At 52.4% G+C, this 13110-nt stretch overlaps 1 protein-coding gene across 3 annotated transcripts in view; it reads right to left on the reverse strand.

Moving 5' to 3' along the window:
- Positions 1–875: 875 nt before the first annotated feature.
- The window catches only part of igf2bp2a (insulin-like growth factor 2 mRNA binding protein 2a), a 321903-nt gene continuing 309668 nt past the window's right edge, over positions 876–13110 (reverse strand). For all 3 annotated transcript variants that reach the window (XM_072483899.1, XM_072483891.1, XM_072483884.1), the window contains 3 exons: positions 10763–10894; positions 3577–3690; positions 876–1166 (listed from right to left, as the gene is read on the reverse strand). In XM_072483899.1, the coding sequence (XP_072340000.1) occupies positions 1071–1166; positions 3577–3690; positions 10763–10894 (342 nt within the window). In that variant the 3' untranslated portion in view covers positions 876–1070. The remainder of the gene's footprint in view (positions 1167–3576; positions 3691–10762; positions 10895–13110) is intronic.

A 13110-nucleotide genomic window follows, 5' to 3' on the forward strand; every position in this document is an offset into this window, starting at 1 on the left:
CCCCGTTCTCCCCATCCCGAACTGTCCTCCTGTGCCCACCTTCCCCGCTCTCCCCCATCCCGAGCTCTCCTCTTGTGCCCACTTTCCCCGCTCTCCCCCATCCTGTGCTCTCCTCCTGTGCCCACCTTCCACTCTCTTCCCCCACCCCGAGATCTCCTGTGCCCACCTTCCCCACTCTCTCCCACCCCGAGCTCTCCTGTGTCCACCTTCCCCACTCTCCCCCATCCCGAGCTCTCCTCCTGTGCCCACCTTCCCCGCTCTCCCCCATCCCGAGCTGTCCTCCTGTGCCCACCTTCCCCGCTCTCCCCCACCCCGAGCTCTCCTGTGTCCACCTTCCCCACTCTCCCCCACCCCGAGCTCTCCTCCTGTGCCCATCTTCCCCGCTCTCCCCCATCCCGAACTCTCCTCCTGTGCCCATCTTCCCCGCTCTCCCCCATCCCGAACTCTCCTCCTGTGCCCATCTTCCCCGCTCTCCCCCATCCCTAGCCCTCCTCCTGTGTCCACCTCCCTCCCGCCTGTGTACCACCTTTGTCCTTTTTCTAAACCCACCTTCTGACCTCGCCCACCTCCCCGTTACAGCTTTCAAAAATAAACTTTCGACAAGTGATGATTTCTGGCCTCAAAGATATGATTTAATCTCTCAGGAAAAAAAATAGCAAACGAAATGAAACAAAAAAATGCACGTTTTATCTACAAAGCAGTGTTAAACCAGAACTAGTTTCAATTTTATTATAAAAAAAACCCTATTCACACTACCACGGCCCAAGTGCCTGCTCGATTTCCTGAACGGTCTACAATTCAGCCTAGGTTACCCAACGAAAAGGATCAGAGTAATGCGAGAGATTCTTCAGACAGACTGTGGCGGACTGCCGGCAGTCACTGCTTCCTCCGTACAAATCCCCCGCTGTAGCTGCAGAGCCACAGCCTTTGGTTGGGAAACATCCTTTTTTTTTTTTGTTTCATTTGTCTGTCGTTTCTTTGGTTCGTTCCCGGCCTGTCGATCTCGTGTCCACGTGTCGGAAGGGCTACATTCGTCAGCTGTTGCTCGCGTCCCCAGCTCTTGCCTTGCTTCACTTGCTGCGCTGCAAGGTCATAGCTCCCGCCTGCTGTTTCTGCTCCTGCTGCTTGACCTGCTGCACAATCTCTCGAATCTTGCGCTGCGCGGTCTGCAGTGATCGGGGGGTTGGGGGGGGGGGGAGACACAAAGAACAGTCAGAAGCAAAAAAAAAACCTCTCGCCTCAAGTGCCAAAACAACAGTCGTCTCTGTTAAAATCCAGCAGCAGCAGAAGAAACACCAGCTTGTCCAGGGGCCTAACGTAAAATGAACATCCTATAGTGCGTGGGGTCCATTGAAAGAAAGCTGCTCTGCATTTGGTACTAAATGAGCAATCTCCATGATGATTGACTGTACAAATCGAATGGTATGGGAAGTGTAAAAGGTGGGAACGATGGGAGGCCTGCTCCACCATTCAATTAGATCATGGCAGATCTGCATCTTAACGTCATCTTACCCCGCTTGGTTCAATATCCTTCCAGACTCTCACCTGACAGAAATCTATCAATCTCAGTTTTGAAACGTTTGTCAGATCTCCTGACTCAGCAGTTTTTTTGGTGGGGAGAGTTACTAACCTTGTGAAGAGCCACCTCTTTACATTACTCCTGAATGGCCTGCCTCTAACTTTAAGGTTGCTTGCCTTGTTCCGGACTCCAGCCCACGCTCCCTGAGCCTCCCAGAGGGGGCAGGTTCTCCCTTATCGGCCTTATCAAGTCCTTTCATCAGAAACATGGCAATCAAATCAACCCTTGAAGGCACTTGATTGGTCAAATGGCTTCCCAAATGCTGCAAATGACTCACTGAACATGAGCCATTAATCTATTATTTGTTTTGAGCATTTCAGCCCCAGCTTCATTCTGGTCAATCTACATTGAATCTGTCTGTGTGAGAGTGTGGTTCCCACAACTGAACCTGGTGTTCAGAGCAAGTGCTAAATTAGAGCTCTGCACAATGGGAACAGAACCTCAACCCCTTTGCATTCCAGCCCTCAAATAAAGGCCAATGTTACTTTTAACATTTTTAATAACTTGCATGTCCACAAATAATTTCTACAATTGAAACCCAAAGTTTCTCTGCTCTCCCACAGTTTCTTGCTTAATGCTGATCTCTTGGTTGTAAATCCAAGGTAAGTGACCGCACACTTTTCTCACATTGGGCTAAACCGTGGACAATGAAGTTCACATAATCTATCGGCTTCTCTTCCTGACTTTCTGCTTCCGTCTAAGTTTATTGAGCTACCTAACTCGGTGTCAGCAAACATAGATATGTGGCTTTAACAAATAAACAAGGGAAGGCGGGGGCACCATATTCACGTCTGCTAATTGGAGTACATACTTATTAAATCTGCTTTCTAGCTAGGAATTCCCAATCTTCTGTATCTGAACTGTGCTGTACAAAGTCTGTGGCTGTTTGATATTGGTCACCTGCCAATGATTCACTCTCCAGCACCAACACGGTTCTTGTTGACAAACCCAAAAACAAAACTGGAAAAACAACATTTTTGTGTTCCTTTCAGCAGTGGGCAGATAGAAATAGAGTTGGAGAGAAAGGCGTGCAGGCATGGCTGGCCCAGCAAGCAGTCCGATGCTGGGTTACCCATCAGGCTGAAACATATATTAAACTGTTTCAGCGAGAGGCACGGTGGCACAGTGGTTACCACTGCTGCCTCACGGCACCGAGGTCCCAGGATCGATACCAGCCTCGGGTCACTGTCCGTGTGGAGTTTGCACGTTCTCCCCGTGTTTGCACGTTCTCCCCGTGTTTGCGTGGGTCTCACCCCCACAACCCAAAAGATGTGCAGGGTAGGTGGATTGGCCACGCTAAATTGCCTCTTGTTTGGGAAAAGTAACTGTTTCAGATGCACTCGACATAATAACAAAGACAACACAAAAAGATTCCAGCTTTCAGGTGGGGCCTCTGAGTTGTGATCACAGGCCAATGGATTAGGGCCGTCATTAGGACACTGACTGGACTGGTTTTGGAGGTGACTAATTATTTTCCAGTTGTTATGGACACCCTCAGCATTTTAGTGAAGTGTCACCTTGGATTCCACATTCAAAACTCTGAAAAGCTACTCTGTCGCAGGGGACGTGATTAAATTGAGGAATGGCAGCCCTCTCAGGCAAATGCAGAAGACTCCATGGTACCAGGTTTAGGAAGAGCTAGAAGGTCTTCCTGATGTCCTTGCCAATAGTTATTCTTCAATTATCACTGAATAAGATGATCTCATCATTATCACAGTTATTTGTCAGAGCTTACTAAGGGACACTGACTGCTGTATTTCCCACAGCACATCAGTGATTGGTGTATGCCTGTAATGTGCATCCCTGTAAACAAATGGTTATAGAATTGTGTGAAGGTTGGTCTTGATATCTAATTCACCATCTGGCTTTATACAGCATAATTCTGTCCTACAAGTTTGGCCATCCTGCTTCACACTGGTCCATCTACTGTACCTCATTTGCCCCATTTTTGCTGTGGGCCATAATGTGATGGAGGTCAAAGGTCACTGTGGCCTTACCTGACTGGCGAAGAAGTGACCGACGATTTTCACGATGACCTCGTCGTTGTCGTCTGGTGTCTGGTCCCGGGGAACGATTACCTCGGCACTCGTGATGTTCTGCAGCTCATTCACCTGAGGAGCAGATGACAAAGGTGAGGGGGGGGTGGTGGGGCAGAGGAGGGCGAGCGCTGGCAGAGTGCCGCGGGCATCAGCAAGAATCAGCAGTAACGTTTACCGGAAAAGAAATGGCCCAAACTACAACGGTGAAATTCGCCAGCCTGCTTGTGTGCAGTGGAGAATTTATGGGAGCTTGTGTTTGAGTGGCGAGGGGAAAGCGAGTCACGGACAGACCCCGAGTAACTGGGCATCGAGTGGTTTGACATCCAGACCCTCATAAAGCCTCTACCACCCTCGGCTTCCAAACTGACTTGGTTTAGAGCATCTTTCGTCCATTATGTACTGGGGCCTGAAGGGTCAATCCATCAATAGCTCAGTGGGAAAGGAGCAATATTACCGACCCCCCCCCCCCCAAACCCCTTCCCTTCCCTACTGAGACTTCAGCTTCATCAATGTCCAGTAGAAAAATCACACGCTGATCCTATTTCAGCAACAAGAAGGCAACATTAATAATTAGGATCGACGCACTCTGAATCTGGGCAAACTGGTCCCTACTCTCAGCATGTGTCTCTCAGTAGGTTATCTGTAGTGACTCGGTGTGGCCACAAGAGGTCAGGATGTGCACATTTTCTCCCCATGTGACAGTAGCATGTGGAATACTCCTGCTTATAATAATAATCTTTATTGTCACAAGTAGGCTTACATTAACACTGCAATGAAGTTACTGTCAAAAGTCCTTAGTTTCCACATTCCGGCGCCTGTTCGGATACACTGAGGGAGAATTCTGAATGTCCAAATTACTTAACAGTACGTCTCTCGACTTCCGGGTGTGGCGATGACCAGCTGAGTCGCACGTTTCGGCAGCTCCCGGTGAAACAGACTTTTGGGCTCTTGATAGGAGCCCCAACGGCAATTTTGACGGCTAAAAACACTGTGCGGTAAACCAGAAGGGAATCCCCCCTGGATACGGATGAAAAAAGGAGGAGAAAGTGGCCGGATTGCAGTGGATCCTTTAGAACAGCGGCAAGGAAGGCAAGCAAAAACCAAGATGGCGTCGGAAGGTGGCAGTTTAACATGGGGCCCTGAACAACAAGAGTCCTTGAAATGCTGTGTGGAAGAGCTCAAAAAGGAAATGAAGAAAGAGCTGTTGGCCCCGATACTACAGGCGATCGAAGGGCTAAAGGAGGAACAAAAGACCCAGGAGCGGGAGCTTCGGGTCGTGAAGGCAAAGGCAGCCGAGAATGAGGACGACATACAGGGCCTGGTGGTGAAGACGGAGACGCATGAGGCACATCAGAAACGATGTGTGGAAAGGTTGGAGGCACTGGAGAACAACGCAAGGAGGAACAACCTGAGGATTCTTGGTCTTCCTGAAGGTGCGGAGGGAGCGGACGTCGGGGCATATGTGAGCACGATGCTGCACTCGTTAATGGGAGCGGAGGCCCCGGCGGGTCCGTTGGAGGTGGAGGGAGCATACCGAGTGATGGCGCGAGGACCGAGAGCAGGAGAAATTCCCAGAGCCACAGTGGTGAGATTCCTCCGTTTTAAGGATAGAGAAATGGTCCTTAGATGGACAAAGAAAACTCGGAGCAGTAAATGGGAGAACGCGGTGATCCGCGTTTATCAAGACTGGAGTGCGGAGGTGGCGAGAAGGAGGGCTAGCTTTAATCGGGCCAAGGCGGTGCTTCATAAAAAGAAGATAAAATTTGGAATGCTGCAACCGGCAAGACTGTGGGTCACATATCGAGGGAGGCACCACTACTTTGAGACGGCGGATGAAGCGTGGACTTTTATTGTGGAAGAAAAACTGGAATGAGCGGGTTATTAAAAAGAACGTTTGAACAAAGTGGTGGGGCGAATGTGGGGGGCGAAGAGGGGGGTTAAAAAGGGGGGAAAGAGGAGTTTTATGTACTAATCCTGCGATGTGGTAACTTTTCTCTCTTCCACAGGTGGTGATGGGGGGAGGAGGGGAGGTGGAGGAGATGGGGCGTTGGCCATTGGGGGCGGGGCCAAGGGAGAAGCGCGGGCTTGGTTCCCGCGCTATGATAATCATGGCGGGAATAGAGAAGCATGAAGGAGGGGGCGTCGCACGGTGCGAGCCGAGGTCACGGGGGGAAGCCGAGGTCGGCCAGAGTTTGCTGACTTCTGGGAGCAACATGGGGGGAGTAATTACGCTAGCGGGGGATCTAGCGGGGGGGGGGGGGGTGGGAGGGGGGAATTACTGGGTTGCTGCTGCTGGGGAGAGGGGGGAGCTGGTATGGGAGGGGATGGGCGGGGGGGGGGGCGCCGCCTGGGGGAGATACAGCTGCGTGGGAACCGGGTGAGGAGCTGGAAAAAGGTGATGGCTAATCGACAAGGGGGGGGGGGGGGGGGGGGGGGGGGGTAGGAAGCCCCCCAACCCGGCTGATCACGTGGAACGTGAGAGGGCTGAACGGGCCGATAAGGAGGGCACGGGTACTCGCACACCTTAAGAAACTTAAGGCAGATGTGGTTATGTTACAGGAAACGCACCTGAAACTGATAGACCAGGTTAGGCTACGCAAAGGATGGGTGGGACAGGTGTTCCATTCGGGGCTAGATGCGAAAAACAGGGGGGGTGGCTATATTAGTGGGGAAGCGGGTAATGTTCGAGGCAAAGACTATAGTGGCGGATAACGGGGGCAGATACGTGATGGTGAGTGGCAAACTACAGGGGGAGACGGTGGTTTTGGTAAACGTATATGCCCCAAACTGGGATGATGCCAATTTTATGAGGCGGATGCTAGGACGCATTCCGGACCTAGAGATGGGAAAGCTGATAATGGGGGGAGATTTTAATACGGTGTTGGAACCAGGGCTGGATAGGTCGAAGTCCAGGACTGGAAGGAGGCCGGCAGCAGCCAAGGTACTTAAAGATTTTATGGAGCAGATGGGAGGTGTAGACCCGTGGAGATTTAGCAGACCTAGGAGTAAGGAGTTCTCGTTTTTCTCCTATGTCCATAAAGTCTACTCACGAATAGACTTTTTTGTGCTGGGAAGGGCGTTGATCCCGAAGGTGAGGGGAACGGAGTATACGGCTATAGCCATTTCGGATCACGCTCCACACTGGGTAGACTTGGAGATAGGGGAGGAAACAGGGGGGCGCCCACCCTGGAGAATGGACATGGGACTAATGGCAGATGAGGGGGGGTGTCTAAGGGTGAAGGGGTGCATTGAAAAGTACTTGGAACTCAATGATAATGGGGAGGTCCAGGTGGGAGTGGTCTGGGAGGCGCTGAAGGCGGTGGTTAGAGGGGAGCTGATATCAATAAGGGCACATAAAGGGAAGCAGGAGAGTAAGGAACGGGAGCGGTTGCTGCAAGAACTTTTGAGGGTGGACAGACAATATGCGGAAGCACCGGAGGAGGGACTGTACAGGGAAAGGCAAAGGCTACAGGTAGAATTTGACTTGCTGACTACGGGCACTGCAGAGGCACAATGGAGGAAGGCATAGGGTGTACAGTACGAATATGGGGAGAAGGCGAGCAGGTTGCTGGCACACCAATTGAGGAAAAGGGGAGCAGCGAGGGAAATAGGGGGGAGTGAGGGATGAGGAAGGAGAGATGGAGCGGGGAGCGGAGAGAGTGAATGGAGTGTTCAAGACATTTTATAAAAAGTTATATGAAGCTCAACCCCCGGATGGGAGGGAGAGAATGATGGGCTTCTTGGATCGGCTGGAATTTCCCAAGGTGGAAGAGCAGGAAAGGGTGGGACTGGGAGCACAGATCGAGGTAGAAGAAGTGGTGAAAGGAATTAGGAGCATGCAGGCGGGAAAGGCCCCGGGACCGTATGGATTCCCAGTCGAATTCTATAGAAAATATGTGGACTTGCTCGCCCCGGTATTGACGAGGACCTTTAATGAGGCAAAGGAAAGGGGACAACTGCCCCCGACTATGTCTGAAGCAACGATATCGCTTCTCTTAAAGAAGGAAAAGGACCCGCAACCTATTTCCCTCCTAAATGTAGATGCCAAGATCCTGGCCAAGGTAATGGCAATGAGAATAGAGGAATGTGTCCCGGGGGTGGTCCACGAGACCAAACTGGGTTTGTGAAGGGGAGACAGCTGAACACGAATATACGGAGGCTGTTAGGGGTAATGATGATGGCCGCACCAGAGGGGGAAACGGAGATAGTAGTGGCGATGGATGCCGAGAAAGCATTTGATAGAGTGGAGTGGGATTATTTGTGGGAGGTGTTGAGGAGATTTGGTTTTGGAGAGGGGTATGTTAGATGGGTGCAGCTGTTGTATAGGGCCCCGATGGCGAGCGTGGTCACGAATGGACGGGGATCTGCATATTTTCGGCTCCATAGAGGGACAAGGCAGGGATGCCCTCTGCCCCCATTATTGTTTGCACTGGCGATTGAGCCCCTGGCGATAGCGTTGAGGGGTTCCAAGAAGTGGAGGGGAGTACTTAGAGGAGGAGAAGAACACCGGGTATCTTTGTATGCGGACGATTTGCTACTGTACGTGGCAGACCCGGCGGAGGGGATGCCAGAAATAATGCGGATACTTGGGGAGTTTGGGGATTTTTTAGGGTATAAATTGAACATGGGGAAAAGTGAGTTGTTTGTGGTGCATCCAGGGGAGCAGAGTAGAGAAATAGAGGACCTACCGTTGAGGAAGGTAACAAGGGACTTTCGTTCCCTGGGGATCCAGATAGTCAAGAATTGGGGCACATTGCATAGGTTAAATTTAACGCGGTTGGTGGAACAAATGGAGGAGGATTTCAAGAGATGGGATATGGTATCCCTGTCACTGGCAGGGAGGGTGCAGGCGGTTAAGATGGTGGTCCTCCCGAGATTCCTCTTTGTGTTTCAGTGCCTCCCGGTGGTGATCACGAAGGCTTTTTTTAAAAGGATTGAAAAGAGCATCATGGGTTTTGTGTGGGCCGGGAAGACCCCGAGAGTGAGGAAGGGATTCTTACAGCGTAGCAGGGATAGGGGGGGGCTGGCACTACCGAGCCTAAGTGAGTATTATTGGGCCGCTAATATTTCAATGGTGAGTAAGTGGATGGGAGAGGAGGAGGGAGCGGCGTGGAAGAGATTAGAGAGGGCGTCCTGTAGGGGGACTAGCCTACAGGCTATGGTGACAGCCCCATTGCCGTTCTCACCGAGGAACTACACCACAAGCCCGGTGGTGGTGGCTACACTGAAGATTTGGGGACAGTGGAGACGGCATAGGGGAAAGACTGGAGCCTTGGGGGGGTCCCCGATAAGAAACAACCATAGGTTTGCCCCGGGGGGAATGGATGGGGGATATGGAATGTGGCAAAGAGCAGGAATAACGCAACTGAAAGATCTGTTTGTGGATGGGAAGTTCGCGAGTCTGGGAGCGCTGACCGAGAAATATGGGTTGCCCCAAGGGAATGCATTCAGGTATATGCAACTGAGGGCTTTTGCGAGGCAACAGGTGAGGGAATTCCCGCAGCTCCCGACACAAGAGGTGCAGGACAGAGTGATCTCAAAGACATGGGTGGGGGATGGTAAGGTGTCAGATATATATAGGGAAATGAGGGACGAAGGGGAGGCTATGGTAGATGAACTAAAAGGGAAATGGGAAGAAGAGCTGGGGGAGGAGATCGAGGAGGGGTTGTGGGCAGATGCCCTGAGCAGGGTAAACTCGTCGTCCTCGTGTGCCAGGCTAAGCCTGATTCAGTTTAAGGTATTACACAGGGCGCATATGACTGGAGCACGGCTCAGTAAATTTTTTGGGGTGGAGGATAGGTGTGCGAGGTGCTCGAGAAGCCCAGCGAATCATACCCATATGTTTTGGTCATGCCCGACACTACAGGGGTTTTGGATGGGGGTGACAAAGGTGCTTTCAAAAGTAGTAGGGGTCCGGGTCGAACCAAGCTGGGGGTTGGCTATATTTGGGGTTGCACAAGAGCCGGGAGTGCAGGAGGCGAGAGAGGCCGATGTTTTGGCCTTTGCGTCCCTAGTAGCCCGGCGCAGGATATTGCTAATGTGGAAAGAAGCCAAGCCCCCGGGGGTGGAGACCTGGATAAATGACATGGCAGGGTTTATAAAGCTAGAGCGGATTAAGTTTGTTCTAAGGGGGTCGGCTCAAGGGTTCACCAGGCGGTGGCAACCGTTCGTCGAATACCTCGCAGAAAGATAGATGGAATGGAAAAAAGAAGGCAGCAGCAGCAGCCCAGGATCGGGGGGGGGGGGGGGGGGGGGGAGGAGGAACCAGAAGGACTCTCAGGGTTGTTAATATATACTGTATAATATGTATAGGTCGTTGCTACAGATAATTATATATTGGACTGTTAAATTATATTTTTGGAGAGTGTTACTTGTGATAAGGCAGTTGCCAATTAGGGTTAGTTTTCATTTTTGTTATTTATAATTTATTCATTTTTTGTTTATAAAATAGGTCATTGTTATTTGTGTTGTTATAATATTGTGTAAAGGATGCACAATGTACTGTGTTGGTAGACCAAAAATCTTCAATAAAATATTTATTAAAAAAAAAACAGCACGTCTCTCGGGACTTGTGGGAGGAAACCGGAGCACCCGGAGGAAACCCACGTAGACACGGGGAGATCCCAAGTCGGGAATCGAACCTGGGACCCTGAAGCTGTGAAGCCATTGTGGTATCGTGCCTCCCATCCATTCGTGCAGTCTACTTTGCCCAAGGTCTTGTTTTTTACGTTAACAAATTTAACCTATGGCATGACGCTATGAAATGAAATGAAATGAAAATCGCTTATTGTCACAAGTAGGCTTCAAATGAAGTTACTGTGAAAAGCCCCTAGTCACCACATTTCGGCACCTGTTCGGGGAGGCTGGTACGGGAATTGAACCGTGCTGCCTTGGTCTGCTTTCAAAGCCAGCAATTTAGCTCTGTGCTAAACAGCCCCCGTGACTGAGCCCAGCACGGGTTCACTGATTTGAGAGAGCAGGGGAAGGAGCTGGTGGAACAATACTGATGGGGTATCGGCTGGGGTTGAAAGTGACTGTGGGTGGGGGGGGGGGGGAGATGATGTCTGTCCATGTCACTGAGGTTCACACCCAGTCTCAAGGCGGCTTGTGTTCAGTACGTCCCGTTGTGAACGCCACAACTTACCGTCTTCCCGCCTTTGCCGATGACCCTCCCAGCAGCAGAGGATGGGACCTTGATGTTTGCCTCTAGTTTCACCTCTTCCTTTGGATTAAAGAAATTTTCCTCTTTCAGTTTACCATAGATCCGGCCTTGGGCCTGAAGCAAGAAAACAAAAACTAAATCACTGTACGGCACAAATGGGTCCTGTCACTGCCCCTCAAACTGTAACTGACCACACTATTAACCAAACATTAATCCGGGCTCACAGACTGCCCGCACTAAAACACATCACCTGTTTTACTCCCTCAGGTCAAACACACGAGAGCGAGAGAACGTGAGAGCGCGAGATAGCGTGAGAGCACGAGAGCACAAGAGAGCGAGAGAGCGCGAGAGCACGAGAGAGCGCGAGAGCACGAGAGAGCGCGAGAGCACGAGAGAGCGCGAGACCACGATAGAGCGCGAGACCACGATAGAGCGCGAGACCACGATAGAGCGCGAGAGCACGATAAGAGCGCGAGAGCACGATAGAGCGCGAGAGCACGAGCGCACGAGAGAGCACGAGAGAGAGTGAGAGAGTGTGAGAGCGTGAGAGCGAGTGAGAGCGTGAGAGTGTGAGCGTGAGAGCACGAGAGAGCGTGAGAGCACGAGAGAGCGTGAGAGCACGAGAGAGCGTGAGAGCACGAGAGAGCGTGAGAGCACGAGAGAGCGTGAGAGCACGAGAGAGCGTGAGAGCACGAGAGAGCGTGAGAGCACGAGAGAGCACGAGAGAGCGTGAGAGAGTGTGAGAGCACGAGAGAGCGTGAGAGAGTGTGAGAGCACGAGAGAGCGTGAGAGCACGAGAGAGTGTGAGAGCACGAGAGTGTGAGAGCACGAGAGAGCGAGAGCACGAGAGAGCGTGAGAGCACGAGAGCGCGAGAGAGCGCGAGCGCACAAGAGAGCGTGAGAGCATGAGAGCGAGTGAGAACGTGAGAGTGTGAGCGTGAGAGCACGAGAGAGCGAGAGCACGAGAGAGCGTGAGAGCACAAGAGAGCGTGAGAGCACAAGAGCACGAGAGAGCGTGAGAGCACGTGAGAGCGTGAGAGCACGAGAGAGCGTGAGAGCACGAGAGAGCGTGAGAGCACGAGAGCGTGAGAGCACGAGAGAGCGTGAGAACACGAGAGAGCGTGAGAGCACGAGAGTGTGAGAGCACGAGAGAGCGTGAGAGCACGAGAGAGCGTGAGAGCACGAGAGAGCGTGAGAACACGAGAGAGCGTGAGAACACGAGAGAGCGCGAGAGCACGAGAGAGCGCGAGCGCACGAGAGAGCGCGAGCGCGCATGAGAGCGAGTGAGAGCGTGAGAGTGTGAGCGTGAGAACACGAGAGAGCGTGAGAGCACGAGAGAGCGTGAGAGCACGAGAGCACGAGAGAGCGTGAGAGCACGAGAGCGTGAGAGCACGAGAGAGCGTGAGAGCGTGAGAGCACGAGAGCGTGAGAACACGAGAGAGCGTGAGAACACGAGAGAGCGTGAGAACACGAGAGAGCGCGAGAGCACGAGAGAGCGTGAGAGCACGAGAGAGCGTGAGAGCACGAGAGCGTGAGAGCACGAGAGAGCGTGAGAGCACGAGAGAGCGTGAGAGCACGAGAGAGCGTGAGAACACGAGAGAGCGTGAGAGAGTGTGAGAGCACGAGAGAGCGTGAGAGCACGAGAGAGCGTGAGAACACGAGAGAGCGTGAGAACACGAGAGAGCGTGAGAGCACGAGAGAGCGTGAGAGCGTGAGAGCACGAGAGAGCGTGAGAGCACGAGAGAGCACGAGAGAGCGTGAGAGAGTGTGAGAGCACGAGAGAGCGTGAGAGAGTGTGAGAGCACGAGAGAGCGTGAGAGCACGAGAGAGTGTGAGAGCACGAGAGTGTGAGAGCACGAGAGAGCGAGAGCACGAGAGAGCGTGAGAGCACGAGAGCGCGAGAGAGCGCGAGCGCACAAGAGAGCGCGAGAGCATGAGAGCGAGTGAGAACGTGAGAGTGTGAGCGTGAGAGCACGAGAGAGCGTGAGAGCACGAGAGAGCGTGAGAGCACAAGAGCACGAGAGAGCGTGAGAGCACAAGAGCACGAGAGAGCACGAGAGCACGAGAGAGCGTGAGAGCACGTGAGAGCGTGAGAGCACGAGAGAGCGTGAGAGCACGAGAGAGCGTGAGAGCACGAGAGCGTGAGAGCACGAGAGAGCGTGAGAACACGAGAGAGCGTGAGAGAGTGAGAGCACGAGAGTGTGAGAGCACGAGAGAGCGTGAGAGCACGAGAGAGCGTGAGAGCACGAGAGAGCGTGAGAACACGAGAGAGCGTGAGAACACGAGAGAGCGCGAGAGCACGAGAGAGCGCGAGCGCGCATGAGAGCGAG

Source organism: Scyliorhinus torazame, chromosome 2 (assembly GCF_047496885.1).
Source record: "Scyliorhinus torazame isolate Kashiwa2021f chromosome 2, sScyTor2.1, whole genome shotgun sequence".
In the NCBI taxonomy this organism is placed as follows: domain Eukaryota; kingdom Metazoa; phylum Chordata; class Chondrichthyes; order Carcharhiniformes; family Scyliorhinidae; genus Scyliorhinus; species Scyliorhinus torazame.